This window comes from Musa acuminata, chromosome BXJ3-6 (assembly GCF_036884655.1).
Source record: "Musa acuminata AAA Group cultivar baxijiao chromosome BXJ3-6, Cavendish_Baxijiao_AAA, whole genome shotgun sequence".
In the NCBI taxonomy this organism is placed as follows: domain Eukaryota; kingdom Viridiplantae; phylum Streptophyta; class Magnoliopsida; order Zingiberales; family Musaceae; genus Musa; species Musa acuminata.
In genome coordinates, this window is record NC_088354.1 from 38,057,717 (window position 1) to 38,076,931 (window position 19,215).

At 37.9% G+C, this 19,215-nt stretch overlaps 2 protein-coding genes across 5 annotated transcripts; one reads left to right on the forward strand and one right to left on the reverse strand.

Moving 5' to 3' along the window:
- Positions 1-147: 147 nt before the first annotated feature.
- On the forward strand, positions 148-14,737 carry LOC103989572 (uncharacterized). Of its 4 annotated transcripts, none has more exons than XM_065155779.1 (17): positions 148-635; positions 3,988-4,430; positions 7,167-7,366; positions 7,552-7,713; positions 9,643-9,954; positions 11,471-11,629; positions 11,712-11,861; positions 12,022-12,222; positions 12,408-12,566; positions 12,686-12,862; positions 12,968-13,138; positions 13,220-13,407; positions 13,492-13,674; positions 13,766-13,818; positions 13,947-14,086; positions 14,169-14,232; positions 14,348-14,736. In XM_065155779.1, exons 1-12 carry the CDS (start codon positions 314-316, stop codon positions 13,278-13,280), a joined length of 2,517 nt encoding a protein of 838 aa, XP_065011851.1. In that variant the 5' UTR covers positions 148-313; the 3' UTR covers positions 13,281-13,407; positions 13,492-13,674; positions 13,766-13,818; positions 13,947-14,086; positions 14,169-14,232; positions 14,348-14,736. The 4 variants fall into 4 exon arrangements, with proteins under 4 accessions (XP_065011851.1, XP_065011852.1, XP_065011855.1 ...); XM_065155780.1 differs by having other exon boundaries at positions 14,358-14,736; XM_065155783.1 differs by having other exon boundaries at positions 13,778-13,818; positions 14,169-14,737.
- A 394-nt stretch (positions 14,738-15,131) lies between these two features.
- LOC135641680 (lipoyl synthase 1, chloroplastic-like) lies at positions 15,132-18,295 on the reverse strand. Its single transcript, XM_065157295.1, has 7 exons — positions 17,881-18,295; positions 17,292-17,473; positions 17,006-17,096; positions 16,680-16,837; positions 16,175-16,346; positions 15,991-16,101; positions 15,132-15,418 (listed from the first exon to the last, which is right to left on the reverse strand). The coding sequence occupies exons 1-7, from the start codon at positions 18,247-18,249 to the stop codon at positions 15,338-15,340; spliced, it is 1,164 nt and encodes a 387-aa protein (XP_065013367.1). The 5' UTR covers positions 18,250-18,295; the 3' UTR covers positions 15,132-15,337.
- Positions 18,296-19,215: the final 920 nt, after the last annotated feature.

The following is a 19,215-nucleotide window of genomic DNA, read 5'->3' on the forward strand; positions in this document are numbered from 1 at the left end:
TTGGGCCTCCATTAATGGGCCTAATTTGGGCTTCTATTAATGGCCCAAATTTAGGCCTAATCCAATAGTCCGGATTTGGGCTCGATAAATAGCCATAGAAGGAGTCTGCTGGCCGTGATCGAACCGAATCTACATTCCCAACCCTCGTTGCCACAAAAGCCTTTTAAATGCCCCGCCTCCCTCACATGAGTCGGCGCCTCCCGTTGCGATCGTTGGTCGCTCCACCGGAGCTCCTCGCCCTCGGTTTCTTGAATCGTAACCCTAACCCTAATTACTATTCTTCCGATCGCCTGCCGGCGTGCTACTCCTCTTTATGGCGTCCTCTTCCTCCTCTGGGAGCGATGGCGGCGATGCCTTCGACGCGGATATGGAGGCCCTGCGGCGAGCCTGCGCGCTCACTGGCGCCGACCCCGCCGACGTAGGTGGTGCCTACTTGGATTCTGACTCTGATTCCGGAAGCGACGATGCAGGCCTCCTTCGTCGTCTGCAGGAACGGTTCTCTTCGCCCTCCCTAGCCGTCGATTCCTTTTCCTTGGTCAAGCCCCTGTCTGTTCTCGCGCCGATGGATCTTGATGATGAGGATGATTTCGAAACCCTTCGAGCCATCCAGCGGAGATTTACTCAGTACAATAGCGGTAAGAGTCACCGCCCTTTCGAATCTGTGGCTGGATTACTTGTTTTAGATCTTCTTGTCGGTGAATATGCAATGTGGCGTCGCCGCCCTTGTTTATATTATGATTACTTGGTAATTTTTTTTAAAAATTAATTCATTTTTGCGTTTGCCTGAGGCTATGGTTTACTTTGTATGTTGGCTATATATCAAGAAGAACAGAGATTGCGATGCACCTTACCAAATGAATAATTTCAGTCTGAAAATCAAACGAACTGCTACAAGCATTCTTTTGTTAATTTTAATGGGACTCTGACCAACCAGACTAAGCACATCTATTATGAGATTAGTAGATACTAACTTACGACTCCTACCACATTTCTAATTGTCAAGAAATGATTACCTCCTATTAGTGGTGTAAACTGATGGATCAGATTAGGGTGGATTCATCTGATTGCAAGTTGAATTTGCTGGACGACAACTGTCTGTTTGAATCAATATTTCACTGATTATTGGACAGATCTTTTGAAAATGTCTAGGTTGGTAAAATCTGATATGATCATTGGAAGTTGTCTTTGAAAAAGATCTATTAGACTTTTAGTGCTTCAAATTTAGAACTTTGGCCATTTGACCTTCAGATCTGGCTTTTATCCACAAAATAACTGGCTCAAATGTATCAAAAGCCATAGGTGTTTTTTCTTCTATGATTGGTAACATGAAGGTCATACAACCAAGGTCGACCTAAAAGAATGTGGGCAATATCTATCGGTAGGTTGTCACAGTAAATTTCATCTTGGTAATCGCCCATTTAGATTGGTACTAGGCATCTTTCGATCATGAGTAAAGTGGTTTCGTTAACCCAAGCTACTTTTAATGAGGTCGGAAGGTAGTAGTCTTTTGATAGCAGATTTTGAGACTACGTTCATAGTGCTACCCAAGGTTTGAAATATCGTACCGTACCGGAGTTTCGATCTTCTCTCGGTATGGTACGGTATTGTATACCGAGCGGTATATCGTTCGATATATATATATATATATATATATATATATATATATATATATATATATATATATATATATATTTATTTATTTATTTATATATAATTTTTTTAAAAAAATGTGCGACGTCGTCGACCTAGGCGGGGCGATGGTGTGCATATATATATATATATATATATATATATATATATATATATATATATATATATATATATATATAAAAATAAAAAATACTGTTCGGTAGCGAGCGATCCGCGTATCGGTTTACTGTCGGACTGGTACGTACCGCTCGTACCGGACAGTATTATTCGAAACTATATACCTTGATGCTACCCCCCATCTATAACTAATTTGCAAGTTCTTTCCCCACTTCGGATGAAAGTATGTAAGATACATGTCCTCTCCCATTTATTGCAATCACTAGTAGTAGAGAGAATAATGTGGACAACATTAACATGAGCATCCTTAATTTCTAGTTCGTTTTCATCACCTGAGTAGGCTTTGGGTTCAACTACTTAGTCTACTTTTTCGATTTGATCCTGTGATTCTTATTTTAAGATAAGGGTACGTTGAGGATAACGAGAGGCAATGTGACCTTTATTATGGCAATAATGACATTAGATTGAAGATGAACTAGTTTAAGAATCAATACTTGAATGAGTTGGACAATTCATGGTTGGGTCAGGATTGTTGCTAGTTGTGGGATTTTTTTACTTGACAAAGCCACTACATGGTGTAGATTGGGTACTAGTTCTGTTGTCAAGAGACTGAGATGATACTCGACGAATTGGATAAAGTTTGATATACTTCTCAATCTCAAGGGCTCGTCGGGAAGCTTCCTCCATGGTGTCGGGGAAACTAAGGGAGACTTCCCGTTGGATCTCAAACCTCAACCCATTAATAAATCTTCGAACAGTGATGATTTGTTCTTCTTTTATTTCACACTTAAGTAAAGTTCCTCAAATTGGGTCAAATACTCTACCACATTAGAATTCAATTATTTAAGATTTAACAATTGTTAACCAATTGGCTTCAAAAGTAGGTTGGTAAATATATATTTTTTTAAGTTTTTATTCATGACTTTCTATTGAGTGATGGGAGGCTCTCGACGGTGTTCAAGACTACATTGGACATATTGTCAATATTTCCTAGCGGGCTCTACTAGTTTTATTTTTGCAAATAATACACGTTCAATGTCAATCAGGTTGTTAATTGTTGCAATGCACAAGGTGGAAATGTAATATTCAAATGGTTCTCACTTTTTTTCCTCACTTTTTGTTTTGTTTTATTTTTTATTTTTAGACAACTTTCAAGGGTTCAAATTCTAGTGGTACTATAGTTGTAGCTAATGGGGAGAGAGAGATGGGGAGAGAGAGGGTGATAAATAGGGAAAAAAAAGAGAAAAAAGAGAACCACGATCTAATGAAATATATGAATTTTATTTTCGATAAAAAATATTAATAAAGTTTTCAAAAAATTTACCCAGCACTAAGAGCTATGTGGTCCACTAATTTTGTAGGGACAATCGCCCTAAAGTCCAACTCCACACGTAAGGGGTTGACGTTAGAGGTGTAAGGATCCTTGAGTGATCAAAGCTTTCATTGCTAGTTAGAACCCAATGGGGTATAGGGCAAGTTTCTTAATGGCTCTTAATGGGCTCTGATACCAAACTGATGTAGAATAATAGAGTAGGGAAGTAGAGAAAGGGGAAGAGAAAGAAGGAGAAGTGTGAGATACGAGAGGAAAGTAAGAGACTAGAGAAGATATAATTCTTGTCATTCCAATCTGAAGTGTTTGATCTATTAACAAGCTCCACTATTTATAGGGGTTTAGGAGGTTTGGTACAATTAACAAAGACAATGATTCCCAATATTAATCTCCTAAGGAATCTATATGTCTTTTAGAAATCCAAAATGTGACTTCTAGGATACCTAAATAGTAAATGAGTACACTTAATACAATAGTACACTTAATACAAAAGGAGTCCGATCAAAAGACTTTACAATTTTCAACACAACTCTTAGAATTTCTAGGCCAACTAATAGATGAATTTTTTATTGATTTTTTTCTTAGAATAAACTTTTATGAAATCCTTTCTAAGGCTAGATGGTTCTCTATCACATTTCTTCATTACTACTAAATTACATGTTTTGTTAGACCGAATGCAAAACTGGAGCACCCAACCTACATGAAAAAAAATCCTTTCTCATTGATCCTTTTCATTGTCTTTTTTTTTTCTCTTTTATTCTTATTCTCTCCTTATCTCTCTTAATTTTATACTTGTTTTTCTGCTTTATGGTTGTTAGAGTTGATATTTTTAGTTATATTCTTATTACATATGTCACTCATGTTCTCTCTCTGTTACAAATTTCCTGCAGATCCTCTGAGAGAGAAACCTGAGAAAATTCTAGAAGAACCTGAGATGGTTGTCAATGATGATGTATGTGGGCCAGAAACACCTAATAGATCTACAGAATTGAGCAAAGAGCATGGCTACAGTCACACTGAACCACACTTTCCAGAGCATGAAGCATGGAGTTCAAATGTTAAGGATTTGACATCTTCTAAGTTTCCCAAGTCTGCTCACAATTTTGTTAATGCTCTTAAGAAGAACAGATCATGTCAGAAGTTCATTAGGAGGAAGCTACTAGAAATTGAAGCAAAGATTGAGAAGAATAAAGAACTGAAGGAACGTATTAAATGTCTTATGGACTTTCAAGTTGCCTGTAAAAGGAAAGTGGCAAATATTTTATATCAAAAGAAGGATCCTCGTATCACGTTAATATCTTTGAAGAGGTCCACATCTGAAAAGTCATCAAAGGTAGAGATCTAATCTGGCAGTTCTACATTTTGAAATACATGTTTGGTATACATCCCTTGATTGTATTTCTGTAACATGTAACTATAGCCTTTACATGCTCATAGATTATATATGGGGGCCTTTCTGTACACCTACTGCCTGTATGTATGCAGTGCTAGGAAAAAAAAATTGCTTTCATAAATAGCATGTTTTCAAGCTTAGGCCCAGCTCAGGCTCGGCCAGTTCACAACAATAAAGAGCCAAATCTGAAGTTGAATTATATGTATGTATGATTAATGAGCTGAGTGCAAACAAGCCCATGATCGTCAGGTTTGGCCCGACTTGGGTTTGTTCTAACAGATATTTATATTATATATATTTACAGCATTTTCTGAAACATTAAATCTCATCTAATGGGATTTAACTGGACCTAAGTGAAATGTGGGGCTGAGCACTGATGATTTAATATCTGCTTGTTAGATTTTAGTTCAATGATTTGGGCTTACCCTCAAACCAATATAAAGTGACTAAGAGGACATTTAATATAATAAGTTGCCACATGACAATATCTTAATGTTTCTATTTTAGTTTTTTAAATTGCTCAAGAATAAGAAAAATAAAGTGAGTAGAAAATGGAATAGTGATCAACTTTTGATTTTAATTGAAGATTAAAAATCTTGATTGAAGATGTTATCTTTGCAAGGAAGTTTGATCGTTTGATGAGGATGGAAGTCTATCATCTAGATATATCATTAAAAAAGGTAACTTTTTCACTTATTAAATCCAGTGATTTAAAAAGCGCTAGGCATCAAAAAATGCCAAGATCCCAAAATGCTCGAGGTGTTAGGTGCTTGCCAAAGTGAAGCGAGACGCTCTAAAATATTAAAATATAAAAATATATAATATAATTGATAAATATTATTAGGAGGGAGAGAAAAATAGCCTTTAAGAGGGAGAGAAAAAGTTATCGACAGTTGAACTTTTAGACGACAACGATGGCGACGGAGAAAGCTGTGGATGGCAACAACAACAGTAGTGAAAGCTGCGGATGGCAACGACATGGGCGAAGGAAACTTCAGAGGTGTCCGTTAGTGGCGAAGGAAACTGTAGTCCTCTCCCTCGACGGTGGAAGGAGTTGCACACGGAAGCAACGACGAGGAAGGAAGCTGCGGACAAAGGTTAGGCTGTCGAACACGTTCGTCGACGACAGAGGAAGCCTCGGCCTGCTACGTCTGTGGTGAAGGCAATGGCAGAAAGCATTGGTAGCAAAGGCAAAAGCTGCACTAGGGTTGATGTCTCGAGGTCACGCGAGGGTGCGAGGGATGGCTTTTGCAAGTAAGAAGCTAGTTGGTTCAATCGAACCAACTAGCTACTACTTCATTTGAATCAAGCGCTTGCCCGAAGCGCCTGGGTTTAGGTGAGTGCCCAGGTGGTACCTCATTGAAGCGCGCTACCTGGTCCACCATTGAGGTGCTCGGGCTTCGCCTTGCCTCACCCGAGCACCAGGGCGCCTATTTAAACCACTGATCAAATCTATAAAATTATTTTCTGCGAAGAAGGATAAAGTAGTTGATTTATATTCATTTTTTTAAATTTTGTATTCTTATTTTCTTGTAATTGGGGAGCCTATAGAAAGGGTAAAGGGATTGTAATTGCTTTATGAATAAATGAATATGAATGAATAATTATTTTTTCCACATTAAGTATGTGCAAGTGGTGTGAAGCCACATCTTTATTCCTGAAGGTGTGATTCCACTGATTACATGTGAGATGTTTAGAGGTATGATTTCATTCCTGAGAGTTTTTCATTGAGCCAGAGTCTGATAGTTTTGTCTATTATCTTTTTTATTATTCTTTCTCTATTCTCAAATTAAAAAAAGATAATTTATATGCACATAATGAACTTGTCCTACTTCAATCTCTAACCTCAACTGCAGTCTTACAGTGAGCAACTTTGCCACCATGGATTATCCTTCTGATTGACCACTAGGCATTGTTGGTTAATAAGACTGATAAGGTCACCAGTGAATTAGAATTTTTTTTTCTTCCTGTTGGAATTTTATATGACTGTTGTGCTGTCTATTCATAATTTGTTTGGGTTCAGAATTTACATAATGGGAGAAGTTTGGCAAAGACATTGTTTAAACTAGGTACTGGTAGGATTTACGGTGCATTTGTTTGGTTTAACTATGATAAGTTTTGAGGATCAATTATTGTGATTCTTCTTGTACTGTATGCCAGTAGGCTTCCCTCTTTATCATCAAGGACTAGATGATGCATCCTTTGTACAGTGAAATAATTCAGTAATGAATAAGCTTGTCTTTGTAAAAAAAAAAAGACAATCCAAGGAACACAATGATTATAATTATTTTTTTTGTATGGTGTTGTAAATATATGAAGCACCACTTGGAAGTCTTAAGCAGACTAGACATAACTAGATTATATTGTCATTGATTATCTTGCATCTATCTTAGTTGTCTTTTTATTGATTCTGTATTTATGAACATAATTATTACAACTTCCATAAAGATGTGGTGCTGGGTGCTACTAATAAATTTCTTATATACAATTTTATTACCATCATGTTTTTTATTACACTAACATATAGTTGTTGAATCCTCATGGATGGCGTCAGACATGCTATCAGTTCTTTCTTTCTCTAGTTGCTACTTGTTTTCTTCTTTTAAACTGTTATTGCCTTTAGTTGTTTGTTTTAGAAATAAATTTACATTGGCTGACAAGTATGTCTGGATGCAGACGACTTTGAAGAAGGTTCCTGCCTCATATATTGGTCCAAATGAGAACTCCCATGTTTCAAAGTATAAAATGGTACTTAAAAGATTTCCCATCTCACTTAGTAAGCAGCCATGGTCAAACATCGAGAAAGAGAATCTTGTGAAGGGAATAAAGCAACAGTACCAAGAGATGCTGATTTTGAACTCAATGAATATGGAAAGGTATGTATTTACTTTGAGGTTGCCTTTCTTCCTAGTTTATTTTCTGTATTTGCTCTGATGACCTTAAATCTACACGAAGGCTTTCAACCAAAGTATTCTGCGGGTTGAGGTTACTGGAAAAATTTTCTTTAACATTGATTTTGAGGCATTTGAACTTTTTCTAATCATTTTTATCTCACATGCAGTGACGCAGAGGGCATCACAGATTCAAATTTAATGTCTGCAATAACACTCAGTGATCCTGAGTTCACACCTGAAAAAATTAGATCTTTCATACCATTAGTAAATTGGAATAGGTTGGCTTCAATGTATGCCATGGGCCGTGCTGGTGCAGAATGTGAAGCAAGGTATAATTTTACTTAAAATGAGGTATTCTATATTTCAGTATATTAGCATCGTTTATACATTCTAATGCTTATCTGTCATATATTATTTGCTTATTAATGGTTCAATTTACTTGCATTGTTTAGCCTTGTACCTTCAAATGTTGCTTTTCTTTACAATCCGTTCAAATATGTCCTGATATAGGCTATGACAAGACAGGCTTTTGACAATTTATCGGACAATCTAACCTGGAAATACTTACCGTAGTTGATTTTGCCATTCTCCAATTTCCTTCTCCCGATACATTCCACCATTAGAGTCTGAGTAACAATACGAAATTCAATGACCTGCATTAATTTACAAGTTCAACTAGTTGTTGAGATTGGTATCAGACCAAAATTTGAAACCTTTTATATAATTATAAAGTATGTAGCAGTTTTCATATAAAAAATGATAAGAAAAAATCCACAAGCTTTAGGTTGCTCCTTAAGCCCAAAGCAAGAAGGGTAATGAATGGGTGGCATTGGCAGCAAGCAGGCAGCATGTAGTTGCGAGCAAACATAAAGTAGTTTGAACAACAAGGTGAGCAACAAAGTAAATCCTCAGCTAATCCCCTCTTCCAGTCACCCCTTCCTCCTTCGATCACCCATGTCCACCTCCTCTTTCTTTCTCTTTCCCCTTCCACTTCTTCTCTCATTTATCTTCTTTCCCATTTTATTCTCTATTTCTTAATTCAATGGATGGCTACAATAACACTATGTTGGATGATAAAGAATCTATGCCGGAATTGGCTGGAATCTAATCTGGATCGCTGGAATCGCCTTATTATCTAAAATCAGCTAATTCTTGCAACTCTTTTTGATCAATATTGGTCATTTCCCAACTATTTGATATTTTGCCTGAGGAATTAGGATTTTCTTTATGAGTGGTTGATCTGGATCCAAATAGACTGTTCCATATTGGAACTGACTCAATGTGAGAGCGACGGGAATATCAATTACTTATTACTTAAGGTTGGTGGAGAAGCCTAATTGTTTAAAGGTTTTTTACTTCATAGTTGTGTTCTCTCCTGCATATGCATGTCTAAGTGTTATGCACTGGAGTATGTCTCGCCTGATCTTGAAATCTGATGAGGAAGGTCTGATGCATGAATAAGTACCGTGTGACTTTGTCCAGTACATTGTTTGACAATAAGATTGATGTACAGCTTTTCTAAAGCCCTTTCCTTTGCAGCAATGTTTATCCACTAAGATAGACAAGTCATTAAGTACTGATGCTTGTGGTATTAGCTTTTAATTATGACAACATTGTTCACTAGTGTAGTTATAAATTAGTTAAGTGATTATTAGTATGTAGCCAATCTCTATGAAAGTTAGAGGCATGTGTATCGCTTTGATCCTAGCCAGCCTGTATAATTTTGCTTCCTTTCTTAGAATTTGGCACTGTAAACTTCCACACTGTGTCAGTCTTGCTAAGAAGCTGTATTTAGGAGTTTGGATGGTTGCTACATGCAGGTAAATTGAGCCAATAATTGTTTAGTTAGACTTCTTTGTATGTTGCATTTGAATATTTATTTCTTTGATCTGTAACTAGTTTACTATTCTAATGTGTCTTATTATGCAGATATTTTTTTAGTGGGTATGCTAATTTTATTTCTCCAAATTGCCTCATCATTCTCAAGGGTGACGGCACTTTTAATCTTTGCATTCATTTCATGTTTTCTTCAGGTGGTTGAACTGTGAAGATCTCATGAAGAGCCGATAAATGTTTCATTAGACTTCTTTGTATGTCACATTTGAATATGAATTTCTTTGGTCTGTAACAAAACCACCGCTCTAATATGTATTTTATTATGCAGATGGTTTTTTGCATGGTTGTGCCGATTTTATTTCTCTGCCTCATCATTTTCACAGTTGAAGGCACATCTAATCTTTATTTTATCTTTTCTTCAGGTGGTTGAACTGTGAAGATTCCATGATTAATCACAGTCCTTGGACAGTAATGGAGGATAAGAAGCTTTTGTTTATCGTTCAAGAAAGGGGCATTTACAATTGGATAGATATTTCAATCACATTGGGTACACATAGAACACCATTCCAATGCTTAGTACGTTACCAACGGAGCCTTAATCCTCATATTCTGAATAAGGACTGGACAGAAGATGAAGATGCAAAGCTTCGTGTGGCTGTGGAGTACTATGGCGATAACTGGCAGATGGTCGCTTCTTGTCTAGAAGGCCGTGTAGGTCCTCAGTGTTCTAATAGGTAAGTCATTTCTAAGTGCTTTCTTTGTTGATTTCTCGGATTAATTAGTTAATTTGTTGGAAGAACAATGACCAACGGACAGTTGTATCTAGGTACAGACAAAGGAGCAGCCTAGGTTCCTAAGTCCACAAATGAAAAATTATACTTGCAAAACATTCTTATCTATGCATATCAAATGGATAAAAAATTCAGCAATATCAATGACATAGAATATGTTTTGATTTGATCAATAATATAAAAGTATCAGATCAAGTAAACTTCTTGTATGTAGTCATACAACAGTGTCTATCAGTGTCAAGCGTTTTGATGATTGTTGAAGTAGTTTGGTTGGTACTTCTATGCATAAATGCTTTTTATTGCATTCATTTTGTTTTAGTTTGTTGGGCACACAAATTTTATCTAAATCTTTATTTTTTTAAATTATCACTTGTTTTTACATGGTAGATAATTTTGAATGATCTTCAACTTTGTAGCCTCCATGATTGATTTTGAAGTGACAGGATTAAGGTCTTAGTTCTCCTGATTGGATTGTAACTCAATACTATAGAATAACTAAGTTGAAGAAATTGATCTATCATGTATCAGATGAGCTGCAGTTCTTTTATGTTAATTGTACAAAATATTGGCATAAATAAGGTACTACTATTTGTTAGTACACCATCCTAGGAACCATGCTATGCATATGCAATAAAAAAGGCTTTTGTTTTCCAATTGATGATAGTACACTCAAAGAGTTTTTATATAGCCTTGTCGAACTTCACGCAGTTGTTTAATTGTGATAGTATTTGCCATTTGGCATTAATGCTTTGTTATGGGTTTTTGATGACACAACTGGCATAAGTAAATATATGATTTTCTAGCAAATGCAGTAGTGACAGCCTGGGAACTGCTAATGGATGCAACTTTCTAGTAGTATGATATGCTAACTAGTTGGATTACCATTAATTGGTTATATACTTCCTTTTTGGACATTGAGATTTATGAAGGGTGATAGCTATTTGAATTCAGGGGTTATGTTTCCAGTGACACTTCTTGGATATGTTATTTTCTAGGAATTGTTATATATTCATTTGTGGACTGGACGGTCATACAGATTGTAGTTGGTGTAATCAAGGTTTGTAAGACTGCCTGATACAGTATGGTACGTATAGTATTTACTGGTCTGACAGCCTACCAGTATGGAGACCAGGGTAAACCGGATGGTACACCCAATGCATGGCTTGTACCATCTAGTACAGGACCAGTGCCATGCAGTATGCCCAGTATAGGGCTTGTACTGCCCAGTACAGGATGGTACAGGCCCTGTACTGGATATTTTGCCTTTTGTTTTTTCAGTTTTCCAAGGTTTTTTTCTGAAACTCGGTATATACCGGCATACTAACACTTCGTACACTGGTATGGACCATTGTAGAACTAGTCTGAACCCTGACTCGTATAGTTCCGGTATATGAAATTGTGAACATTGAGTCTAGTATATCCTTCCCGTAACATGAAACCTATGACCTCTCTGTTTCAGGTGGAACAAAACTCTTAACCCTGAGAGGAAGAAAGTGGGAAGATGGTCTGTGGACGAAGATAAACGGCTGAAAGTAGCAGTGATGCTTTTTGGGGCCAAAAACTGGAACAAGATAGCTTGGTTTGCCCCTGGTCGCACACAAGTTCAGTGTCGAGAAAGGTAGCAGCATAATTTTCTTTACCTCCAGATAAGACTAATTTATAATGTCTGTTTGATTCCAAGTTGCTCTCTCTGGTGACAGGTGGCATAACTGTTTGGATCCAACCCTAAATTTAAAACCGTGGACTGCAGAAGAGGATGCCAAGCTGTTGGATGCAAGAGCGATGCATGGAAATTGTTGGTCGAAAATTGCTGCCTGCATACCTCCACGTACTGATAACCAATGTAGGAGGTATGATCATGATGCATTCCTACTATTTCACCTTCAAAGACCTCTGTTGCTTGAAATGATGTTTTATGTTCTGAGTCTTCTGACTCATGGCTTCTTGTGATTCTATAGTACCTGATTTTCTTGTGACTCAAAGATAATACTTTAAATTCTGGGTATACAGACGATGGAAGATTCTGCTTCCAGGAGAATTGATTTCGCTTCAAGCTGCAGCACAGATAAAGAAGACTGCACTTATATCTAACTTTGTAGACCGAGAAAGTGAGCGACCAGCAATAGGTCCAAATGACTTTACACCACTCATTAATTCTAATACTATGTTTGACAAAATTGGTGGTGCAAAAGTTAGGAAGAAAAGGCAAAGGTACTGTTCTTTGGACATACATTGGTTTTCTTTGGGTTATTCTGTCTTCATTCCCTTGTTCTTAGTTCTTAATTATATATGTTTATTAAGCCTTGAAGAGTTTGCATATATACACCTTGAAAATATTATGATCTGATTAGGTTATTATTTTAATATTTAGTTTTCTTTTATGACCAACTGGACAGTGAGAATCAACCAAATAAGTCCAGAAAGAAGCCCAGAAGAGTTTCAATGGAGGATCAGGAGACAAATTGTTGCACTGATGACCTGGCTCTTCCACCAAGCATAGAATCGAATCCTACCAGTAGTCTGGGCATTAGCAGGTCAGGGAATAAAAGATTGAGGTATGATTAAGACACTAGATTTTATGATCATATTTTATATAAGATTGTGCTTTCGTATTCAAATTATTCTATATCCTTATAATTTTTATTTGTCTTTTGTTTCTTTATCAATATTTCAGGGATGATAGACCAAGAAATCCAAGAGTTAAATCCAGAATACATCTTAAGGAGAATTCAACAAAGGATTGCATGACAAACACACCATCTGTTGTAGCTCCAGCAGATATGTCACTTGTAGTTGCTATAAATTCGAAAGCTACAGAAAGTATGAACATCAGCAAGGCAATTGATAAAAGGTTGAGGTGATGTGGATCGACATACTGAGCATTGGGGTAGCAGAGTGGAATGTATCATCTTTAAACGTATGCTGACTGTATCTGTTAAACGGTCTTTTTTCACAGTAAAAATGAACAGAACATGTGGATCAAGTCCAGATTTCCTATTGAGGAGAATTCAACAGCAGATGGCCTAGCAAAATTTTCAGTTGATATAGCTTCTGATGATTCACCCCTTGCCTTATATATGAATAACACTTCCGCTAGGAACTTCAGAAGGCAAAGGAATATAGCAAGGTTCTACTGACTAATTATTCTTGGCATGTTATTCTCTAACATTTTGCTCCTTATTAATATGTCACTCTGTCGATGCTGCAGAGTTAATACATTAAAAGGCCAGGGGTTAGATCCAGAAGCTCATTTCATGAAAATTCTGTAGCAGATGGCACACTGAATTATTCAGCTGAAGTAGTTAATGCTGATTATTTCTCTACCCCTGTGATTTTGTATAATTCTGAGAATGATTATATAGAAGGAATAAGGAAGAAAGATTCAAGGCTTATGGAGTAAGAGACTCAGGATTCTGCTATATTGTTATGTTATTTGTAATTGTGCGTACTGCCTACTAATTTATTTTTGGAAATTTACAGTGATAATTAGCCGCAGATGTCTAAAGCTGAAGCAGAAAGATCTCTTGAGGAAAATCTTACAGCACTTGGCATGGTCAATGCTTCTACTGAACCTGTTCCTTCTGATGTACATTTATCACCAAGTACAGAGGCTAATACTCATGCTACGGAGAGCATTAGTGACCTAAGTAAGAAAACCTGAAGGTGAGGAGGATCAAATCTTTATTAAACGTTCGGCTTACTGATATAGCATCTCTTGTAGTTTGGCTAAATTAATTATTCAAAAATGGCATAGCATCTCTTGTAGTTACTGAAGAGGACACACGAACTGCTGAGGATTCATTTAAGGTAAGAGCTGTGTGTGGTGCTGGTGATGATAATTATTCAAAAGTGCTTGCTAACTGTAACAGTACAGTCTGTGGAGGCAAGTTAGATGAAGACCTACTGATTACTGATGAGAGGGTTGTTCTGTTCAGGAATGCAATGGATAAAGTAGTAGGCTTTCTTGATGATTACTGATTCTGGATTATCTAAACTACTCAAAGACCACTCTGCAGAATCCCTTGTTCAGTATTATCACAGACAACGCAACACTATATTTTCTGTATTTTGTTAGGTATGGGAATCCTTGAGCCGTCTCTCTTGCCTCCATGCTTATATATGACATAAAGCTTCAGTTATACTGTATGTCACTGCAGATTGCTGAAATTAGTTCTCAAAGTTACAGACTTCTCATACTCTCTTAAACAAGTGGGAAACCAGGTAGATAATTTCTACTGGCCTGTTGAGTCTTTGCTTGTAATCAACACTGGATTCAAGCATTTGCTTTCTACACATATAGAAAGTGTTTTGCACTAGAACTGATATTTGCTGTCAGTTGCATGCAGACAGGATCGATGGAACACCACCCTCTATACGTTCCCCTATTTGATTTGGTTCTACACAAGTTTGCTATTTAGGTACGTCTATGGGTATTATAGACAAAGCTGCGCATGTAATGGAATTTTGCAATAGAAGTACTCGGAGGCTTTTTTGTCTTTATAATTATTTTTCTTGAAGTGAGGGCCTTTGTCTGTGATGTCTTTTCTTGATGAGATCTATCAAAAAACGCAAAAGGAAACTCATGTTATTGGTTTCTTTCCAATTGTTTGGTGTACTGAGTCATGATTTTATTAGAGCCACATTTTTTTTATGTTCCTTTCATTTGTTCCCATTTGTTGATGAATGTGATGTAATAAACACCAGATTTTTTTTATTAAAGTGGAACTATATTCTATGCTTTAAATTCAATTGTCATTTTAGATGATTTTTTTCCAATGTCTTGGTATCAATGTCTTGGTATCAATTTTTTTTCTAATGTACCGTACCGATAAATTCGGTGTCTGCCATACCGAATCGTACTGTCCGGTACGAACGTACCGATCTGACAGGCCAACGGTACGTGAATCACTCGGTACTAGTCCGTACTATAGCAGTGCTATAGTGCTCGGTACACCTGGATGTACCGCTCGGTACATCGTACCGATACCGAGCCCAGATCGAAATATCGGTACAGTACAGTATTGCGAATCTTGTTCACAAGGATTATTGTTTATAAATAAACTTGAAAGTTTCTAACTAAACTGCCAGTTAAAACAATAGGTCAAATAACTCCTCCATAATTAGTATGAAATAACTGTAGTTATTTTACTTTTGAAATAAATTGTCATCACAGTCAAAAAATTGAAACCACACAGACACAATTAGAACTAACAACTATACTTGCCCAGCATCAACTATTAAGTCTACAAACAAGAACAAAATTTTACATTAATCATTCAAAGATAAGAGGCTGAATAGCTCAAAATCTCTCGATCATTTGTGTTGACTAAGTTCTACTGGCCAATGTAGAATCTCCTCTCAGCAATTTCTGAACGTATAGCTCCCCTGCTCTGTAGGAAGACCGAACCTAAAATACCATCAAACACAAAAAGGAGTGTGAATTACCAAGAAAAAGATAGTACACTGCTTTACAAGAGACGGTTTATTACAACACCAGAGTCTAGTAGAATGATTCCACAATCAACCTATAAGAGCACATAAACTAACTCAGTGTGCTGAGTTAAAGAATTATCTGGATTTGCATTCCAATTATAAGGGGGTCTGAATGCCATCTTATCTGAGTTGGTAGAAGAGGAGAAAACAAAGGATTTGAATCTGGTGTATTTTATGTTAAACAATGTGATCCTTGTACTCATGAAAGAACTTATAACATCATATGTGGTCGACATCATAAATCAATGCATGATTACTCGAGGATTTTACCAGGCACGGCACCTGCGAGTGTTCTCGAACGGTGAACATCTGTTTTTAGTTAGTGTCACAAGATGAAACTTTTAGGCTAAACTAAACCAGCATAATATGATGTCATCAAAGAATCAAAGAAAAGCAGGAATCTACATTGCTCATCTACTAAGTGCAACATAAATTCCCAAATCACACTAAACGTCCTCGTTGAGAGACAAGACCAAACATAATTACCAGTGGTCCACTAGCAACATAGCGGAAACCAGCAGATTCTCCATATTCTTTCCAGAAGGCAAACTTCTCAGGCGTCACATACTCTTTGACCGTTAGGTGTAGTGGTGTCGGCTGTGAAAAATCTCAGAACCATAAATGTCAACAAAAAAGAAAAAAAAAATCCAAAATGCTATTGCTGTCTAACCTGCAAGTACTGCCCCAATGTAAGAATATCAACACCAATGGCCCTTAAATCAGCCATTGCTTCCTTTACCTCCTCATCTGACTCTCCAAGCCCTAGCATGATAGAAGACTTTGTAACCATCCCATCCTTGCATAGCTTTGCATGCTTCAGGACATTTAAACTCTGATCGTACCTGCCAAACAGAAAAAAGCTAATGCGATCAGAACATGCATGTATTCACACATGCGACAAAACTGTGGACTGTTTCTCCTTCAAATTAGTATGCCTTGAATGGATACTAGTGCTGGGAAAAGCTTCTCATTGAAAGAGTAGGTTATTTCAAATATCATAAAGAAGTACTGTTGTAATTTGTAATTTTGCTTTGGTTGTGCTTAGGGATGTTGTAAAGTGAGATTGGAAGAGCTTTATTACCTATGGGGTTAACTTTTGAGCTATTCATTGCACAATATAAGAAGGAAAAATTGAACTTCAGTGTCGAATAGATGACTCTCAATATGCTTCTTACCCTGCCCGAGGATCTCTAACAATTCTTTGCAACCGCCTCACGGTCTCAATGTTGTGGGCAAATACGTCTAGGCCAGAATCTGCCAACAGTGAGACAGCCTCAAGATCTCCTCGAAAATCAGAAGTTAGACATTCGACCAAAATATCGGGTTTAAGCTTCTGCAACACAAACGATGTCATAACCTAGTGAGTTTGTAATGAATAAAAGAAAAAAGGATTTACCTCATTGGCGTCCATAATCAAAGGTACAGGTATAACAAACTTATCAGTAAATAAAGCTGAATATAAAGAAACTACAAAAGCTTAACAAAAAGATAAACCATGAACCTTCAAAGCTTTGACTGTCTGAGCAAAATGGCCACTTCCGCCATCAGGTAGGTCATCACGATCTACACTTGTAAGCACAACATAGTCCACCCTGCCAAACATGTACAAATAGAAGGTCCATGAGCCTTTGTGCATAATAATCGATGTCTACAATTCGACAATTCACAAAGTAAGTTATAAGAGATCTAAGCATACTAGTTCGCAACAAGATCTTGATCTAAAAGTATCACTAGGATGACACAATCAAGCACTTCCTACAACTTTGACAGAAACAGAAAATGCCTACCCCCAATTTGCAATTGCCTTAGCTGTGTTCTGCGGCTCCATAGGATCCGGTGGTGCCGGGTTTCTGCTGGTTTTCACTGCACAAAATCTACAGCCACGGGTGCAGGTATCCCCTAGAAGCATAATCGTCGCAGTCGCAATACCATCCCCTTCGCCACCTGCTCCTCCCCCTCCATTCCAACACTGCAGTTAGAACACCAATCTTTGATGAGTCAAGTAGTACACAGTGCAAGTATACTAGAGACATATGTCTCCAACATAACATATGAACAGAGTGCACTACCAATGTAGCATTACAATAGGATATATCCTTGGAGCCACTTCTATAAATTACATCCAAGAACATTTAACGACAAAAAGATCATTAAATAAGCCATATTATGCTGTCATCTAGAAGCCCTACTTTTCAACTACAGGCAGTCTTTAGCAGTTTAAAGATCTGACTACTTCATGCAAGTCGAGGGTTGAATGATCCTAGAAATAACAATTTCAACATATTTAAGCACGAAATGCACGGATTGAATTTCTAAGCACGAAATTATTGATTGCTTGAAAAGACTAATTCGCGTAGTTTACGTCAAAACTTGGACCTCTCCAATGTTGGGGCACTGCGCCTCCACGCAGACGGTGTTCAGCTTCAACTCCGCAAGCGACTCCTGCAGCCTCGCGTACTTCTCCCCATGCGGCGCCCTCTGCCGCAGCCACTCGGGCTTCCTCACCGTCGGATCCCGGCCGGTGTGCAGCCCCATTCCGCCCGGGTACGGCCCTGCCGCCGCCGACGACGACGATTCGAACAGCTTCGACGGCGCCGGATTAGGTTTCGGATCCGCCCTGTTCGAAGCATCCACCGCTTCAGATCGAACAACGACGTTCAAATTCCGGGAGCTCTTCGACCAAGGCTTGAGGGAACCGATCGGAATCGGCGGGGCGAAAGGGCTGGCGAGCGATTTCTGAAACATTTTCGCCGATTGAGCTCCGAAATTGATCGAACAAGAAAGAAAGCTCCCGTTCTTGATCATTTAAATCTTTGGTGAAATCGAACCGTAATTCCATAAATAGGCTTCTTGTGGAGGCAAATTGCGGATATGTACGTTTGCGTTTAGTTCGTTCGATCAACATTGAACGGCTAACGATCGGAATAACTCGCGTTTAATCCCATGGCATGGAAGTTATTTAGGGGAATTTGAGAGGTCGGGGCGACGAAACCTATGCTGGGAACAGCCTTTTGAAAGAGATACCTTTTCTACTTATCTTCTGCGACCCCAACAGTTACCCTCGTAGCGACTAGCAAGACGGCGTGGGGCCAACATAAGTCGCTCTGTCTCCGGGGTTTGGTGAGTCGGGTGTGAAGTGCAGCGAGTACAAGAAGCACTGGTGTTTTGGAAAACACTGTTTCCTGCGTTTCACAATGTTAGCAATTTGAAGGTTTTAAAAAACACTTGTTTTACTGAAACTTCTAATAATCTTTTTTACCGATCCTTCGGAAGAAAGATCTCAGCATAAATCTCCCTCTAATAAACTTTAATGAGACACAAAATACGGTGTCATGCACTCCTACTTCAGTGTCTAAGACTTAATTATGATACAAGGGCAGTAAACGAAGAGATTTGGAAGACTACCTCTGCACTGTGTTTGTGCAGGAGTTTGGAAGACCACCACGACATGCTCATGTGGTGAATCTTTGGATGCCATTAATATGTATCGGTGGCGCAAAAATTCCCCGATTTCCCTTCAGAACATACTAATTTCATTATGCTCCCATCACAGGGAATGCAACAAGCAGATACTGCATAAGCTGATAGAGCATGAAAGCTTTATAAGTGTCGGAAATGACCCATACAAGAACAGAACAGAAACATGAGTGCCGTGCTCATCAAAGAAAGATATAATTGACCCATACAGCAAACAAAAACAGTTGAGAGCAA